General features: G+C 44.5%; 1 protein-coding gene across 1 annotated transcript in view; it reads right to left on the bottom strand.

Annotated features, from left to right (window-relative positions):
• The window catches only part of EDEM1 (ER degradation enhancing alpha-mannosidase like protein 1), a 36,611-nt gene extending 18,259 nt beyond the window's left edge, over positions 1 to 18,352 (bottom strand). The window contains 5 exon segments of the mRNA XM_020968448.2: positions 378 to 561; positions 2,128 to 2,299; positions 6,188 to 6,291; positions 10,606 to 10,678; positions 17,619 to 18,352. Coding sequence (XP_020824107.1) covers positions 378 to 561; positions 2,128 to 2,299; positions 6,188 to 6,291; positions 10,606 to 10,678; positions 17,619 to 18,148 — 1,063 coding nt within the window. The 5' untranslated portion in view covers positions 18,149 to 18,352.
• Positions 18,353 to 19,514: the final 1,162 nt, after the last annotated feature.

The raw sequence follows: 19,514 nt of genomic DNA, 5'->3' as shown, positions 1-19,514 counted from the left end.
CTTGAGGACTGGGTTTTTTCCCAGAGGGAGACACCCCTGCCACTGCCAGTATATGTTTAAAACCTAATTTTGAACGTGCAGAAAATTCTCTCAGAGACACTTCTTTTTAAAGTGTCCTCATTTATATGAGTCATTGTGATTTATTTTTTAAAAGGAATGTGCTCAGAGAGACATCACTTCAGAAGAGAGTCCTCACACATCTCCCAGACACACTCAAGGCAAAAGTTCAAGTGGAAAGGAACCAAAGGGGAACCCTAAGGGATCCTCACTCCTGAGATCCCATGGTCAGAGGAGGAGGTGCAGAGAGAAAGAGAAGCAAGAGGTGCAGAGAATGAGGAAGTCAAAGCAGAAGAGGGAAGGAAGAGCAGCCGCCATACCTAGGAGACCCGTGTCATTGCTGCGCAGGTTCCAAAGGGCCTTCACTGCTCGCCTAGCCACCCACTCAAAGGTCGAGTCCCCCAGCAGCCGGCTCAGAATCCCAAACTCCACCAGCAGGGAGCCGGCGCCGGCGGTGCAAGTCTCATTGCTGCCGTCAGGGGGCACCCCGCTCTTGAGATTCACCTGGAGACAGAAAAGCACAAGGCCACCAACAAGATCGTCAAGGGGCGACGGAAGATTACTAGAAGGCCCTGACCCTGCTAAGCTACGTGTCCCTGGAATCCACCTGCACGGCCTCCTAAAACCGCAGTCTCTGCATACCAAGCAGCTCTCAGCAAAGTCAGTGCCCACAGTGCGACAGTTAGGAAGAAACCCTGAATCCTTTGTGGGATCACGTGTCCCTGGCACCCACCTGCATCTTCTACCCAGGTCTGGTAAACCCACCTCACTTTGCATAAAGGGGTATTCTTGGTATGTTTGTACCTAGTCATGGAGAGGGGCTGAGCTATTCTTAGCCCTACTGGAGAGCACCCTCTTTGCAGCTGGGTCAGCCACCTGAGATCATGGGCCCTGGAGATCATGGGCATCCCCAGAGAAGGAGATGGCTTGGTATCACCCATGACTGCACCCCTTTCCCTGCAAGTATGACCATGTAACTTTGGCTATTTCTATCCTTGTTGCCTGTACCCAGACTCCAGCCCTGGGTCCCTTCCTCCTCCCCTGACCTCACCCTGCTAATAAACTGCTTGCCAAAGCATCAGCTTAGCAGGTCAAGTTTTCATTTCACAGGAATCCTGAACTCCTCCAGACTTTTCCAGGAACACTTACCTACAGCCCCAGGTCAAATGAGTGGGACAATCACTAGGAGGATGTACAAAGCACAATCAACATTTATGTGACCCAGGGAGAGGTTCCGAAAAGGAACCTCTAGACGTCTAGAGGCTGGGGGAATGGTCCAGCGCCACTAGCTAAACTACATCACTCCAGACCTGAGGGATTTCCATAGCTACAGTGGTTCCAGGACCCTGGAGGAGCTATAAAATCACAAAGTAACACACAAACAGGGTGTTACTGCCATGCTTTGAACTCAGTTCCATTTACCTCCAACACTTCATTTCATCATCAGCCAGGCTCCAGCCTCTAGCAGTTCTCCTTACAGCCTCAGGGCCTGACTTGCACCCCTCCCCCCCAGAGGAAGCAGCTCAGAGCAGTGATGCTACAAGGAGAGTTCTCATATTTAAATCAGCAGGGAGGCAGTGGATCTGCTGGACTGTGGAAGCCACATTTGAAAGAAACTACCCTTAAGGCCTTAGTTTCCACATCTGTAAAAGGAGGAAGTCAGACCAGATGGCCTCTAACCTCAGTTCTAAATCTATAACCTTTTGTACTTACTCAGCAACCTTTACCTAGAACCTAATGTGTGCAGGAGTATGCTGAGGATCTAGTCTAGAACAAGGAGAAAATGAAATCAAGATCCCTAACCCAGGAGACCTTTATCTAGTGAAAGATACTCAGTCATATGAAATGATTAAGGGACATCCACAGGGCAACACAGGCAAACTTAAACCATAGCACTGGTGGAAAAATCTCCCAGATGTATTATTCCCTAAACTATTCCATTCCCTTACTCCGCTCTCTACAACCACCACCACCACCCCCCATGGAAAAAAAAAAGAGGTTTTCAAAGAGTAGAAAGAATGTTATATTACATGGAAAGTCTGAAGACCCAATGCAAAGAGGGTCGCCTACCCGAGGATAGGGAATTCCAGTTTTTGTATTTTCAAAGGCAGGGAGCAATCTCAATGCCAGATCCCGAGCCATATGCAACAATTCATTATCATAATCCTTAATTGTCATGTCACCAAAGGGCTGTTTGGAGTCAGTTATTATTCTATGGGCAGACAGGAGACTTCCAAGGACCCTATTGTGAATAAGGGAAAAAAAAGTCATCTTATACATGTAAATATACTTATAACCCAAAGGAATTAGACCACAGTTTCATTATCTGTAAAAATAAAGTAGTTAGACTGGATAATGTCTACCCTCCCAAGGTGAAATCAGACTGGCAGAAGACTGTATTTTTTATAGAATAGGTGCAGGGTGTGACCTGGAGTCAGAGGAATGCACTTGGCCACCTCCTCTGGACATCCATTTCAGGCCTAATGAGACACAATACATTCTTGCAGATCTGTGTCATTCAAGTGGAGAAGAGCTGTTTCATGGGTAGATCACTTCAAAGGATACAAGGTGCCTTGATAATCCTGATCATTTATACAAATGACATTGACCACCTTATAGATTCCAATTATTCACAGAAGCAAACAACAAGCATTTAAGTGACTACACTCCAGGCACAGTGCTAGGTATCAGAATTACAAATATAAAGAATGAAACAATCCCTGCTCACAAGGAGCTTTCAATCTAAGGGGGGTGGGGGAGGGACAATAAATACATACAAAAGTATGTCAAGAATAAATAGAAAGAAATACAAATAAACACAAAGTGCTTAGATGGGAGGGAGGGTGTATCAAGAAGGGCTTCACCTAGAGGTTGTGCTTGAGCTGGGCCTTGAAGGAAGAGAGACTGATTATACAGGGCAGAAGGGAGGGGGGAAGGGCACTCCAGGCATGGAAGACAGCGTAGGGCTAGGAGACAGAATACTGTCTATAAAGGTCAGTTTGCCTGGAGTGGGGAAAATGAAATAATGTCTAATGAAGCTAGAAACACAGGTTAGGGTCAGGCTGTGAAGGGCTTTAAAAGCCAAAAAGAGGAATTTCTATTCATCCTGGGAGTAAAATGGAGCCACTGGAGTAAAGAGAATAAGGGAGTGGCATGGACAGGAAGAAGCAGGGGGGGGGGGGGCTTGAGGCAGGAAAACCAATCAGATGGCTACTGCCACAAACTAGATGAGTCACGATGAGGGTGACAACTGTGAGTGGAGGGAATGGATCAGAGGGGAGAGGCTTGTACAGCAGGAATGGCAAGATCTGATAACTGAATGAATATGTGGAAAAGTGAGAAGTTGAGGATTAACGCTAAGATGACAAACCTGGAAGACTGGAAGGATGGTGGTGTCCTTGACAGAAACAGGGAAGTCTGGAAAAAGTGATAGTTTAAGAGGAAAGTTAACGAGTTTAGTTTTGAACACGTTGAGTCTAAGATGTCTTTGGGACATCCAGTCTGAAATGTCCAGCTGGCAATTACTGACGAAGGCCTGAAGCTCAGGGGAGAGACTAAGACTGGATCTATTTATCTGGGAGTCAGCTACATAGAGAAGACAGTCAAACTCATGGGAGCTAAGGATGTTATAATACAAGAAAGTATGGCAGGAGAATGGCAGGAAAAGAGGGTTTAGGACAGACCTTGGGGTACACAAACAAGAGGCAAGATATAGAAGAAAAATTAGCAAAAGAGACGAAGAAGAAAAAATCACATGGGCAGAAAAACAACGAGTAGTAAAGAGCGGGATGAAATTCTAAAGAAGAAGCGGTAGTCAGAACAGGGCTTGTCAACACTTTCGTCAAATGTAGCAAATAGGTCAAACAGAATGAGGACTTAGAAGAAGTCATCAGATTTGGCAATTCACAGATCACAGAAAACAGAATAAGTCATTTCAACCGAGTTTTGAAGTTGGAAGCCAGGTTACAAAGGGCCGTTGAGAAATAAGTGAGAGCAGACGTGGAGGCCACAAACATAGACAGCTTTCTTCCTAGGAATCTGATCAGGAAAAGGAAGAAGGATATGGAACAATAACTTTAGGGGACAGTTAAGGTGTTTAAGGACTAGTGAAGGTTTTCCAAGGTGGGGGAAGACTTGGGGAGGTTTGAAGGCCATGGAGAAGGACACAAGTTGAAGATACCATTAGAGAAAGGGGATGATTAACTCACAGGAGGGGAGAGAGGAATGGAGGAAAGGTCAGAGTGGATACCATGAGAAGCAAGAGAAGGCCTGGAATAGCTTGAAAGAAGTGAGACAGAAAATCAAATTAGGGAAGGATAAAAGGACCACCTTGCTGCAGTGAGGGCTGAGATGAAGCTGGGTTACATAAATTAATAATCTACCCAAATGAACCAAGGTGTGTCATTTCCTCCAGCTCTGTTCACCAGCACATTACAAGTAGGAGCAGAGGAAGTAGATAGTCGGAGTCCCAGGGCAGGGATGTGGCAAGGGATGAGAAGCAATAAGACAAGGGGTAGAGAGACTTAGGAGCTGGTGATAGTGTGGAACTGAAAAGGCTAACTGTGGATTGAGGACTGGGGGAGGGGGGAGGAACCGAAGAGAAGGAAGGAAAGTAAAGTCAAAGCAGGGGGAATGGCCTGATGAAACAACAGGGGGAAAAGAGACTGGAGGCCCAAGGAAAGAGAAAATGATAGCGACAGACAGAGGAATGTCAGAGGTCTTGGTTAAGGAAGTGAACAACACTTCTGAGCAAGGCTGAGATCAAGGCATGGCCATCCACATGGGTGGCTAAAGTGAAATGACATGGGATAAAGCCATGGAGAAGGACTGTGGGATTAACAAGGTCATGGGGATTAAGGAGACTGGGGAATTAGGATATTTAGTGAGTCTGAGGGAGCGTCAACATAAATGCCAAAGTTCCCCAATAAATGGGAAGAAATAGTAGAGGATAATAATCTTTTTTATTAAAATACTCCTAGTGTGAGCAATAAAGTGTATCCCCATTGAAGCACTAACATATTTCCTCAAAAATTAAATTCCTCCTCTTTGGGAAGATTTAGACATCCAAGAAAAACAGAACTATACTGTCAACTAAAAAAAAGTCTCCATTACCCAGGGCCCACCTAGGGAGCCTGGTCTGGCTGATATGTAGTCAGTCTCCTCTTTACCACTGGGGCAGAGTAGCCATAAAAAAGTGAGGGGAGATAAGGAAAAGTGACTTCTGAGGAGATAGGTGTTTTCTGAGTTAACTGCCATACATCCATTAGCCCAGTGAGTTCTCAGAATGCGTCTTCCTATGACAAAAATTAAAAGGGTACTTTAACTTAAAAAATAACAACTTGGCATGTAGCACTCCTCAAAGATAAAGAAGGCCATAGACAATCTGCTCTCAGGCTCACAAAAGCCAGGGCCCAAAAGGCCACAGGCTGGGGGCCAGTCTGAACTCTGAGGCAACAGCAGATGTGTCACCTGGCTTCTGTTGAAACTCAATTTCCTTAACTGCAAAATAGGGATTTTAATACTTGTCAACTACCCAGGGCTATCACCTGGAAATATCTTTGTAAGCCTTAAAGCACAAGAAAAATGAGCTACTATCTATCATGAAAGGAAAACAAGACTGGTCATCAAGGGAAACAATTGAAATCTGGCAATTCTTCAGTGAAATAAACTTTTGTTTAAAGCAAAGAAAAAATATTCTTCTTATTCCATATTTAGCTAGTTTGAAACTTTTTGCTTACCATTTGTCTAAGTTATGTGACCTTTTGGTCACTTCAAAATGAGGCAACTAGGTAGCACAGTAGTTACAGCACTGGGCCTAGAGTCAGAAAGTCTTAAGTTCAAATCCAGCCTCAGACACTGTGTGACCCTGGGCAAGTCACTTAACTGCTATTTGCCTCAGTTTTCCCAAATGTAAAATGGGGATAATAACAGTACCTACTTCCCAGAGTTGCTGTGAGGATCAAATGAGACAATATTTGTAAAAGCGCTTAGCACAGTACCTGGCACACAGTAGGTACTCTATAAATGCTTGTTCCCTGCCCCTTCCCTTCCCATTCCCCACTTCGTAACTGGGGGCACCCTTCATTCTACACACAAGAAAATTTCCTCAATCAATCTTGTTTATGATTACCTGATTGTAGCCTCAAAGACTTGGACTGTGGAATCTTTGTCAAATGAAACTGTGTTGATCACTAATTTCACTGCCTTCTGGAACTCTGATGAATTTCCCATTATCTTGAAAGAGGAACACAAAACATTAAAACCGCTTAAATTGAAATGGAGGCTGCAGATGTTTTAGACAGTTGGACTACTCCCACAAAAGCATCTGGATGTGGTGTTGCAATCCACCCAGGCAAAAACAGGACTCCAAGAACTGTGAAGGTCCCATTTATGTAACGTGTCCTATCAAAGAGCAAATTCATCCTCTCAGGGAACCCAAGTCCCTTTCCCAAAAGACAAAGGCACAAACTGACTCTCCCTCCCCACCCATCCATTCCCTCCTACTCAGGATCAGTGCCATCAAAAATGCCTAGCAAATTGAGTCTACAAACAAAACAAAAACCTTAATATCTTGCTCCTTTCTCATAAATAAATTTGTTAAGTTATGTCTACAGGATGCCAAATATCTGGCTTGTGATTTTAGTGATAAATCATCTCAAGGAATGGGTGGAATTTTTAAAAGCTTTTTATCTAGACATACAGACATCATGAGGAACACTCTGTTTGGTGTTTTATGTTGTTTGGAGTTTTTTTGTTTGGTTGCTTAGTTGGGTTTTTTGCATATCAATCAAAATACCTAACTCCTTTTCTTAAAGAGTAACCCACAACAGTCATTTCCTGTTAGTATGAAATGAATGGAAACTAATTCGCTTTCCTAAGAACTGCATGACATATGTCAGAGGTGTTACAAACCCAAAAATCTACAGACATATTCTCTTGTATTCGGGAGTCTGGGGGTATGGTGGGCAGAGCAGTGGTATACAGTCAGAGGGCTTAGGTTAATGTGGAACAAGTCACACAGCTTTTTTTCAGTTTCCTCCTCCATAAAATGTGGATAGTAATACTTGTGTTTGGAGCTTGTAGATTGGACGACAGGTCCCAGGCCAAGCACCTACTTAATGATTCTTTTCTGGGTCCTCTGGGCTCACAGCGAATGTAAATAGTAACTGTTTCTCCTTTGGCCAGCAACCCTGAGGGTCTTCCCCTCCCAGTTTGACTGTTTGACTTTTTATCATCATCATCATCATCATCATCATCATCATTATCATCATCATCATCATCATCATCATTATTATTATTATTATTATTATTATTATTATTATTATTATTATTATTGGCTCACTTCTTGAAGAGGCCTATTCACTGAATGGGCATTACCTCACTCAAAGTGAGAACCTGAAAAGACCTTAGCTTAAAAGGGCCAAGGTGTCCCATAGCATCTTGGGCCATCTCCAGAGGGCTCCGGAGGAGAAAGTGAGGCTAGTCACCTTGCACAGCCCTCTCTCACTCAAATCAAAGTCAATTGCAAGTCATGTCATCGTCTCCCTGATGTCATGGTCCTCTTCAAGAACAAAGGACAAACACAACAAATCATGCAGGGTTATGATGAGACAAGTGCTTTGTAAATCCTAAAACCCACAGGGTTGTAAACCTTAAAATATTATATATGAGATGCTACTGTTGTTGTTACTGTTTTGCATTACTGTCTATTTCTAATTCAAGACAACCACCTTCTCCCCCATAAACTTTTCCACCTCTTCCTTTGATCCAAGCCATAAAAATGACTGTTCTTTTCTCAGTTTTCAATTATTATTTTCTCAGTTTTCATTCCTGCAGTGGTGTCAAAGTCAAATTGAAATGAATCTCAGTGGAAGCATATTGACTAAGAAAATCATAAATTAACATTATGTTTGTTATACTGTATTTGCATTTATTTTGTTAAACATTTCCCAATTGCTCTTTAATCAGGCTCAGGTTGCACTCAGATCTGAAGGAGCTGAGTTTGACAGCTCTGCTTTACAGAACCTCAATGATCATCTATTTTAATCTTATTTTACAAATGAGAACGCTGACCCCCAAAGAAGGGAAGTGACTTGTCCAAGGTCACATCACTAGTAAGTGGCAGCCAGGATTTGAACACAGGCCTCCTGCTTCCCAATTCCCTGCACTTTCCACATCAAAATCAAAGAGAAATCATCTTTAATTATCCGTGCCACTGCTTTGGTCCATTGTCCCAGAAAACTAGGAAGTATCTGGAACACGGCTGGAATCAGAACTCAGGCCCCCCCCAACTCCCAGGGCTTGGGACTATGTCCCAGGAGTATGCAGTACACGGAAAGTTGCAACAGTGTCTAGAGACCTCCCCCAAAATGCATTTGTATGTTCCTAGAACATAATGGTTACAGACTATTTAACACAATCACCTCAACAGGGAAACTGCACCTACAAAATAAATATTATTTTAAACATTTAAAGCCCCAATTTTCTACAAAGAAAGCCACTCAGAGTAGCGTTTTTTGATTTTTTTTCAAAGGGATAACTTTTGTAAGCAAATGCAGATGGCTAGAGTATGAACAATCTTAATACAAGGACTCAAAGTTAACATTGCTCATCTGGATGAGTTATCCCAGGAGAGATTCTGGGTGGCACCTCCCCGATAAATCACTTTTCAGAATGATGAAAATGAAGGCCAAGAGAAGCCACAAGGGACTAAAAGCAAGTAGCCTTTGGGTGAGCATTGTTGGAGGAAGAGAAGGTTCAATAAGTTCTTTAAAATGTATCACTTTCAAAAGTTTATTTCCTTCTCCCTTCCTCTCCATTATCATAACATTTACATGATAATAGCTAGCACTTACAAAGCACCTACCATGTAGGTGCCAGGCCTGGTGGTAAGCACTTCACAAACATAACCTCATTAGACCCTTACAACAACCCTAGAAGGTAAGTGCTACTATCATCCCTATTTTACAGATGAGGAAACTGAGGTTAAGTGACTTGCTCAGGATGGCACAGCTAGTAGATGTCGAAGGTGGGTTTTGAACTTAGGTCTTCCTGACTCCATCTAGGCCCTATAATCAATCCACTACACTACCTAAAATGCCTTATTTAATCAATTCTCTATGGCTAGAAGGCACAATGGATAGAGTGCTGGACCTGGAGTTAGGAAGACTCATCTTCCCGAGTTCAAATCTGGCCTCAGACCCTTACTAGGTATGACCCTAGGCAAGTCACTGAACTTTATCTGCCTCAGTTACTCATCTGGAAAATGAGCTGGAGAAGGAAATGGCAAACCACCCCAGCACCTTGGCCAAGAAAACCCCAAATGGGGTCGTGGACAGTCAACAACAACATAATTATCTCATTTAGCATACACAATAAACCTGTTAGGTAGATTCTAATAGGTATCACCCCTGTTTTGTTTTGTTTTTTAATAGAGAAACTGAGGCTCAGAAAAGCTAACAGAGTTGCTTTGTACTCGTGGTCACACAGAGACATACTTCAACTCTCTGACTCCCAAAGTTCTCCTAACTCTCACTGGCAAGTTGCCCTTTCCAACCATCAGTCTCTCTGGTGTCAGCAGTAACTGCCCAGGGAAGGCAGCAAGCTCTGGATAATGAGTAGCTCAGGGTCATAGCTAGTTAACTATGAAAACTATTAAATGACACAAAACTGAAATCGTCATGGCTACAGTGATTCAGTAAAGGGTGGTGAATAGTAGTGGAGGAGGAAAAAAGCTATAGAGGACAGAGGGAGAACTAGGCTAGAAGAGCTTATGATTCAACAAAAGGATTCCAAATTCTCCTATCTCTCCCACCTGGCTAGATATTGGACACCTTTCTCCCAAGCTTACTAATACACCCCCTACGGCCTAAGAGTAAATGAGTTTAAACTGTAAGATAGATCAAAAGAAGAACTTTCTGATCATAAACAATAATAAAACAAAAAATGGCACTTTGGCTCTCAGATGGCAAACTATTCCTGAAAACCATGTCAGAAGGCAATCCAGCTTCACAAAATAGGCTGAGAGGGTGGGAAACCTGTTTCCTTTCCCCTATTAAAACATCACTTCTACTATATCACTATAAAAGGGTGAAGCCTGCCTGGATATAGATCCCATCAGTCTCAGACATGGTCCTGCCCAAACTCAGGCTCACACGGTTTGCCCACTTGTCTGTTAACAAGGGCTAGTTCCTTATATAATTTTGAAGACTGGAAGAAAAGTCTTTTCTTAGCACTTTCTTATCAAAGCACAAAAGAGGTAAGCTAAGAGAAAAGGGTGCTCTCTCCAATCTAATCTATTTAATTTTTAGCATGTTCCATATTCTCCTCCCCTCTGAAAAATCAGTTATTTATTTTCCCATTTTCTCAGCTCCCAAAGAGAGCAACAATCTAAATGCATTATCTAACACTGATACCCCGTATGGCTGTCATCTTGGCTGTTTCTTCTTATGCTTAAGATATCCTTTGGGAAGAAATAAGGAAGGTACCACTGAAAACTAACTCCTTAATTTAGAGATTTTTTTTTAAGTAGTTAAGTTAGCCACTTACTGCAAGCGTATCCAAGGCATCAACCAGGGTTAATGAATAGTTTCCTAGAACATCATTGATGTTCAGATTCGAACTGAAATAGAAACAAAGTTGAAGGTTGTTAAGAGTCAAGAATATCACCTTACATTCACATAGGGATTTATACCTAAATTACAAAACATTTTCACAGATTATTTCATCTGAAGCACAACCACCCAATAAGGCCAGTAGTGAAACTACTATTGTCCCCTTTTTTACCAAATAAAGAAACTAAGGCTCAAAAACATTAACTGACTTGCCCAAGAATACAAAGTTGGGAAGCAGCAGGACTCCAACCCCAGGCTTCTGACAAAAAGAATGGTTTGTTGTTAGGTTTTTGGTTTTTGGTTTTTTTTTCCAGTTGGTCCACCCTGCATCAAGTTAAGCTAGGTACTTCAAAACAAAACCCAAAAACTCCAAGTTTCTTCCAGCCAGGCCACAATCGAAGTTCACAGTACTAAAAAAATTCTAAGATGACAGTGTCCATACCAGCAGTACTCACAGTTAGTCAACTCTGGGGCCACATTTGAAGGCTCATGGAAAGAACACTACACAGAAAGTCAGGAGACTAGCAATCTCGTAGTTCTGGGTCTGTCACTAGCCCTCTTTGTAAATTGGGCTAATCATTGGGACTCAGTTTCCTTATCTGCAAAACAAAAATGACTAGACTAGGTCTCCTGGGTCTCCTCTACCCCTAAAATCCTATTATTCATCATTCACTACATGTTGACCATATTCTCCAGTCTAATATTCTAAATCAGAAAATTAGATGTTTCTAGCTAGTTACATATGAAAGAACCACATGTCTGTCACTGAGATTTGGGTATCACTATTCCACATTTTGATTTCTGGCATAAATATAACATAATTTCACTGCTATTTTATCCAGAGTGATACCATTATTCTTTTTATGAAGATTTTTTCCAAATAGTGGCTAAGTAGAGGGAAGGGTAGTAGGTTATTGCTGGAGTCCCCACCAAAGTGGTTAAGGTGTCAGGTTTAATTAACTTTTGTTGTTGGCAGTAAAGATGATCTAGTACCTCTGGTTTCCCCTCACTCCCTTTTCTACTTGCTTGTTCCTGGACACTTCGGCAGAATTGGAGGTCTGATCTACTGCCGCAGATACCCCCATCCACTTATGCAGACCTCAGACTACAATCCATTCACTTTGTTGTTCTCTGCTATTCTTATGCACATCCTCTCAAAAAGCTTCCATTAAGATTTACCACTTGGAATACTGAATGCCTTCCTCTAAGCCTTTCACCATACCATAGAAACCAGCAGAACCTCAAGCTGTTCATGTTATCCTTGCATCTCACTACACAAGCATCCAATCTTTGTTTCTCACCATCACAGGTTTCCCTGATGAGTTGAAGGGTCATTAAAATCCTCTTTTGGTGCACCATCCCTGGGTAAGAGTGGAATCTAGGTTCTCAAAAGTAATGCCAGCACAGCACAATGTCTGCTTAATCGACTTGCCTAATGTCACACAGGTAGCAAGTGATAATAGGGATTCTAAGTGAGGTTTTCTAACTTTCACTGTGTCAAAGATCAAGTGATAAAAACTGACAGTTTTGGTGTACCACAAGCAGAACACAAGTCAAGAGTATAATGCAGCAGCCAAAAAAAAAACCCTAAAGTAATGCAATCTTAGGCTGCATTAATAGAAATGTCTCATGCCACCAAAGTTAAAGAACAAATCCCTCATTTGGGTTAAAGATCAATGTTTTCTAAACATGTACTTTGTGGGGGGTGTAGGGTTATGGTATAGACACTGGAGGTTGATTGGAAGTGTCTGTGATGTCAAAGCAGAATGCATTCACTCAGCAGTGCTCAGCACAAGGGAAGCAACTGTTCCTCTGGCTGCCCTTTACTCTGTTCAGGCCAGATCCAAAATGCAATGTCCAGGCCTGAGCACCACATTATATAAAGGTCCAAAGGAAGGTGATCCAAATGGTGAGAAACCATTTTCATTTAAGAAGAAGCTGAAGGAAATGAGAAGGTTTAGACTGGGAAAAAGAATTCTTGGAGTAGAGGAGGTTTGTCTTAAATGGCTGCTATGTGAAAGTGGAGGAGTAGATTTGTGAAAATTTTGAGAATACAGACTCTGGTAAAATCAACAGACCTGTGATTCTATGGGAGGAGGGGGTAATCCTTCTACCAAAGTGGATCACAGACCCTCTACCTTAGGTGAGGCTCTTCCCATCTGTTTTTACACCTTCAATCACATTTCTGGTTTGCTTCATGAAATGGTAAACACTTCAAAGGGCAAGAACCTGATTATCTATTTCTGCTGTACAGACTCTGGACTATACACCTGCAGGAAGTACATGGCCTCCATTGATGTTATTAACTCACTAAACTGTTAGAATTTAGAACTGGGTTTGCAACTTAATTACAGTGTGTGAATTTTTATAGCATTCAAATTTGTTTCAATTTTTAATGGTGCTTATTTTTGTCTTTGTACCCCCAGTGTTTCGCACAGTGCCTGCAAATAGTAATTAGGGTTATTTAATTTTATATGTCTATATACATACATACATACATACATACATACATACACACACACACACACACACACACACACACACACACACACAATTTAATAAATGTTAGCTGACTTGAAAAATAGAGAAAAATCTCTGTTTCTGATTGAAAAATAGTTTTGAATAATTTGTCATCTTAATGAGCACTGATTAACAAATAGAACCTCAGCCTTAAGTCATACATAGGAGGGTTCAAGTTTTACCAGTGATATATATGCTGTCCCTTGGCCAGTCACTTAACCTCTGGGTGCCCCAGGCAACACCCTAAAACAAGAAATTGTAGAAGAAGTACCAATCTGTTAAAAGAGCTCCCTAGGCATGGGAGCTTCCAAGGCTGATGAAAACAGTTTCAGTCCAAAACCAGTAAAAACAACCAACAAAACTGAGAGCTTTCAATGTTAGATGTCTGGCACAGCATTAGAGGCAGGGGCTGGGAGACATGTGGGCATATTAGAAACAGTTCCTGGTCTCAAGTAGCTGTAAGCAAGGAGACAAAACAATAATGCCCCCATTGAAGACTATAAGGAAATACAGAAATCATTATTAAAATACCTGGTCCTTAAGTTTTATGAGCTCAGAGGAAAGGGGACTCATTAGGAGCAGTCAGGGAGGGGCATCAGGAAAAAACTGAATGAACTGAGTTTTGAAGGCTGGAGACCACTTGGTAGGTGTCCAGAGACGTGGGGAAGACATCCCAGTCAAGGAAACCATCCTAAGGAAGGCAGGACTCTGTGAAAGGACCCTCATCTACCAGAAGACCTGAATCCCCCTTCTGCTACAGCTTGAAGACCTCATGAGAGAAAACTTACTGTCTCCTGAGGCAGTCCTTTCTATTTCTAGACAGCTCTCTATGTTAGGAAATATTTCATTATGTTAAACAGAAACCTGTTTTTAATATGCATTTTTCACCAACAGCTCCTAATTCTGCCCTTTGGAGACAAGCAGAACAAATCTAATCCCTCTTCAAATACTTTGAAGAAAATAATTAATCATGGCCCTTAAAAAAAATAGCACTATGGGGGGAAGGGGAGAGGGGAGATGGAAGGGAGCATAATCATAGAATATGATGATCAGTAATGAAATTACAAATAAATATCTGCATAATTTACACTAGACTATGCCAAAGTGTCCAGAAGTACTACTTCTGTATTCAACACAAATTGAAGCATAAAAACAAACTCTGTGACAAGAGCTCAGTTTTATTTCATCTTTGCATCCCCAGTACCTGACAGGGCTCTTGAATAAAATCATTAAGGCCCCGTGATTTACAAGTTGTGGTACTCTCTCCACTTAATGGATAATCACTCCTAGAAAAGAGCGCTGGCTCTGGTTCAAATCCTGCTTTTGACACCCAATACATCAGTGACCTTGGGTCACATGACTTCCCTGGGCCTCAGCTTCCTCAAACTGTAAAATGAGGCGGCTGGACCAGGCACTTCGAGGTCCATGATCCAATGATCCTATAACTTAGACTTCAGGAGCTGATAAAGGCTAAAAACTCTCTATGGCCAACCCAGTAAAGAGCCTGCAACTGACATGAATACCAGCAAGCCTGTCCAGCATGGCGGCTCCTGCCTATCTTATGCTTCAGGAACCGAGGAAGCCAACAAGTCCTCTCACTGTTAAAGGCAGTTCATGTTTGTTTAACTGAATGTCTATGTATTCGTGGTAAGCATCAGGTGAAGTGGAAAAGTTCTTTGTTAAATGGTTAGGGTTTATTTATTTAATACTGATTCTTCCATTCTCCCCAATTCTGGCAGATAGACACAGAAAATAGCAAGCCACATACACAGTAACAGTTTTAAAAGAGGGATTGTGTTTAACTTTGTGCCTCAATGTTGCTGTTGTTCTTTGTTGTCCAGTAATGACCCCATGGCCATACTGTCCGTGGAGTTTTCTTGGCAGATACTGAAGTGATTTGCCATTTCCTTCTCCAACAGATTAAGGCAAACAGAGGTTAAGCGATTTGCCCTCCGTAGCTAATAAGTGTTTGAGGTCAAATTTGAACTCAGGTCTTCTTGACTCCAGACCCAGGGCTCTATCAACTGTACCACATAGCTGCTTCGACATTACTGTCCTTCTAAATTATTTTTAAGTTAAACACAACACATTCTAGGTAATAGCTGTGTGCCCTATTACTTGAACCCAAACATGCCCTTTTGGAGGGGAGAGGGGGATTTTGGATAGCCCTATACTGAACCTCACTCTCCTCCTTCAAAAGCCTTAATGCACATCTCAGAGGCAAGAAGTTTTTAAAAGGATCAGGAATGAAATAAAGGAAGAAGCTTCCATTACTCTGATCATAAGACTGCATGCAAAGACTGCCATTCTTTTAAATGAGGAAATGGAGAAGAGAACTCCAGCTCTCTGGACAATTCAGAAGACAGTGTTTGACCATGTGACATCAACACAATTAAAAATCATACCACAAGCTAAGCAACTGCCACTTAAAAAACAAAGATAACCACTTTATCAGTCAACATAATGCTGTCACATAATCATATAATCTTAGAGACCACAGCATATTTCAGCTTTTAAAAACCTTAGAGAAGATGGAATGTTTGAACTGATGTGTGGGACTAAGTCCAACACCCCTCGTTTTACAGATAGAGAAACTGAGTCCCCAGGAGGTTAAATGACAACTGGCTTGCTCAAACATCACTTAACTTAACTGGCAAAACCTGGACTAGGATTCTAAATTTATTTAATACTGACCAATAATTTCCCACTCCCTCTCTACTTTATCCACCCTCCCCCAAATTCTATCTGATCTCAACTGCAAAAAGGGAGGGGGGGTGAGAGGAGAATGCTATCGAGGTATTCTGCCCCGTAAGAGCAAGGACTTTGGTTTTTATCGTTGTAAACTACCCCCTTATGCCCCAGTTTAGCACATAAAGTCCCTGGCATGTAGCAGGGACTTAGTAAATGCTTGTTGATGGAATGAATGATATCCTACTGAGATAAGAAAGTTTATTAAATCAATACATATTTGCTCTGGGCCCACAAATTCATCCATCAGCTAAAACCTCACCCCAACTGAAAAGAGGTAAGTCTCTAGATGTTTCAACAAAACACAATAAAGTTCTATCAAGTCTCTCTCCACACTCCCATCATCTGGAATTGAAAATGTTTGCACATTTCACTACTAGTCCCTTTCCTTTTATGGAGAGATCAGAAGGGAAATAAAACGCCTGATATTAAAAACAAAACATTCATTTTGGCCACAGAAAAAAAATTTCTTTCCATTCTCCTACAACCCCCCCCAAAAAAAAGTGAGAGAAAAGTTAAAACCAAGTATGATGCATTTGAAAAAACAAGAAAAACAATTTTGTTCCCTACACCATTTTCCTTTCTCTCTGATAGCTCTATCTGCTGGCCAAAAATACTTTGGAATGTCCTGTTGCTTTGAAGTCATCGTGGAATTAAAAAATAACTCTCAATAACAATTCAAGTGGTTAAATCCAGCTCTTCTGGAATGGACTGCACAAAAAAGTGATTCTGGCTGATTCCACTTTATTTTTCCAACTCAGGACATTCGAAAATGTGTTAGTCCCAAACTACAACGATTCAAGGGGGGCACAGGCTCCACAGACATCTCAAAAGCAGCAGGCAGCATCAACCTATCCCTCAGGTCTCACCGGAGAATGCAGGTTAAAAGGAACATCCTCAGTAATCCATAAAAAAGTAGCTCCTCCTCACCACTAACTTGGACAGCTTACTGGAGATGGCAAATACCGCTAAGAGCGACCTAGAAGGCCTTCGCATTCTTGCACTTTGGCGTTAAGGGTAATGAACCACGAAACTCCCAGCTCCGAGAGGGTAACACTCAGGAGTTAGCCTCCCTCCCCTCTCTGTGCTCCTACCATATGGCACTTCGGGATGCACTTACGCAAGCCAGGTGCCAAAATTCTAACCCTCTGATCCATGTGGAGGTCACAGTTTTCTTCTAACTTGTGGTATCCGAGTCCTGAGCGCCAATTAGGCGCCTTGTCCTGGGGAAGCCCCAGTTCACATCATCCCAGGGCTGACTCATCACACTCCTCACCGCCACCCTAGAAGCCTCCGAAGGAAAACTAGGTCCTCGCCCTGCTGGAAGGCTGGACACAGATGGGGTCACTCTCCCCGGGGAAGGGCTTCAGTTCACTTTGGGGGCAAGGGAACTTCCCAAATCCCTAGTTTTCCGAGAGCTATGAAAATGGGTAGGAAGCGAGGGGTATTTCATGGGGGAGTGATTTGCTGTGGTTTTAAAATAATGTGTTGGGATGCCCTTTTCCTGGGTCGGCTGGGAAGGCAGGATCGCCAAGGAGGCTCTCAGTGCCCCAACTTTAGCCGGGAGTGGAACCCGGGCAGTCCGCGCTGCGGCCGGAGAGCTGGGCGGCTGACCTCTCACTGCCAGGTCCCCCCACATCCCCCCGAGTTCCTCCCGGTCCCCGGCCCCGGCGCACTCACGGGTCCCCGCGGTCCGGCCCCCGGCCCCGACAGTGGATGGGGTTGAGCTCGTCCTCGGGGAAGGCGTGCGCCATGTAGTTGTCGTAGCCGAAGGCGAACATGCCGCGGGCCAGGTCGCGCATCTGCGCCCGCAGCTGCGGGGGGAAGGCGCCGCTGTAGCGCCGCTCGTACTCGTCGCCCCCCGCGCCCCGGGCCCGGCCGCCCAGCAGCGACGCCCAGTACGACTTAGGGCACACGCCCGGCGTCGCCTGCCCCGGGCCCCGCTCGGGCCGAGGCCGCCGCCCCGCCTGCGCCCGCGGCGGGCGCGGCCCCCTGAGCCCCGGCGCCTTCAGCCAGGAGGGCTGCGCGGAAGAGGCGGCCTCGGCGGCCTCGGCGCGGCCCTCGGGGCCCCTCAGGCACTGGAAGCCGAAGCTGATGGGGAAGCGCTGGTAGAAGCCCAAGCTGTGGCCCAGGCCGAAGGCGAGCCAGAGGGCGCCGTGCAGGCCGAGCCGCAGCAGCAGCAGCCCCAGGACCAGCGACTTCCATTGCATGGTGGCCCGGGCTCCGCGGGCATTCTCCCCCGAGCGCGGGGCCTCCCCGCCGGCCCAGCGAGCGAGCGAGCGGCGGAGGACCGGACGGACCGACAGAGCAAGCGAGCGGCGGAGGCAGCCGGCCACCGACTCACCGAGCCTCGAGCTGCGCCGCCCGCCCGCCCGACGGCGCCGCAGCCACTTCCCCTTTAAGGGTCTCCCCCGAGACGAACCAGGAACTCGCGCGCGTACGGGCGCCCGGCCCAGCCCTCTCCCAACGCCCCCGCCCCCAGGGGTCCGGCCCCGCCGGGGGGGGAGGCGGGGCCCGGCTGGGGATTCCCTCCGGTTTCATAGGCCCGGCCGAAAGTCAGTAGCCCGGGCCAGATCCCGCCCCCTTAAAGGGCAGCGCCGCCGAGAGAGGCGGGGTGGAATGCGGGGACTGGGTTGTCGTGGCAAGTTGTGACCACTCGGGAACTTCCGACCAATGGCAGCCGGGCGGGTGAAGGCACGCCCCAGACTATCTGCTCCGGGCTCGGGGTGCCTGGGACGCCGGGCTCAGGTTGGGGGGAGAGGCGCCTGCATCTGGGCAAGGCTATTGACCTTAGCATAGCAGCATCATCGTAGGATCAGAGGTGAAGAGGTGGAACCCCCGCAGTTTGCCAGAGGAGGAAACTGAGACCCAAAGGTCTAGTGGCTTGGCCAAGGTCATCCACGCAAGTTAAGCTTCTGAGTCCGGATTTGAGTTCGCAAGCGCTGCGTGCCTTCCCCAGCCGGGGACTTAACTAGCCCTGGGAGACTCCACCCGATCGGAGACGTGCCGTCCTTGGATCTTCCCCAATCTGTTCCTATTTCACCAGGATCCTTCCCTTCGCTGTTCTAGATCAGGGCTGGAGGAAATTAAACAAGACGGAGGGAGGAGCTAGGGAGGTCACACGAGGAAAGGGATACTTGGGCTAGTGGAATCTGGGCAAGACGATGAAAAATTGGGTAACTATTCTCATCCAGAAGCAGGACAGTGAACATTTCACCCTATTCCCATCAGCCCTTCGATGTTTAATAATAATCCTACAGACCCTCCCAACTTACTCCCTCCCCATCACCATTTCAACAATAATTACAGACAATACGTATACATCCCTTGAGATTTGCAAAGTACAAGTTGTATATCACATGATTCTCACATAAGCCCTGTTGTGTAGTAGTTCAATCGTTTTCAGTAGCGTCCGACTCTGTGACCCCATTTAGGGTTTTCTTGACAAAGATACTGGAGTGGTTTGCCATTTCCTTCTCTAGCTCATTTTACAGATGAGAAACTGAGACAAAAGGAGTTGAGTGACTTGCCCAGGATCACACAGCTAGTTTCTGAGGCTGGATTTGAACTCTGGTC

The sequence above is a fragment of the Phascolarctos cinereus genome, unplaced genomic scaffold (assembly GCF_003287225.1).
Source record: "Phascolarctos cinereus isolate Bilbo 61053 unplaced genomic scaffold, phaCin_HiC Scaffold_4;HRSCAF=312, whole genome shotgun sequence".
In the NCBI taxonomy this organism is placed as follows: Eukaryota; Metazoa; Chordata; class Mammalia; order Diprotodontia; family Phascolarctidae; genus Phascolarctos; species Phascolarctos cinereus.
Note: the sequence above shows the minus strand (reverse complement) of the source record. Positions and strands in the feature narration are given on the sequence as shown.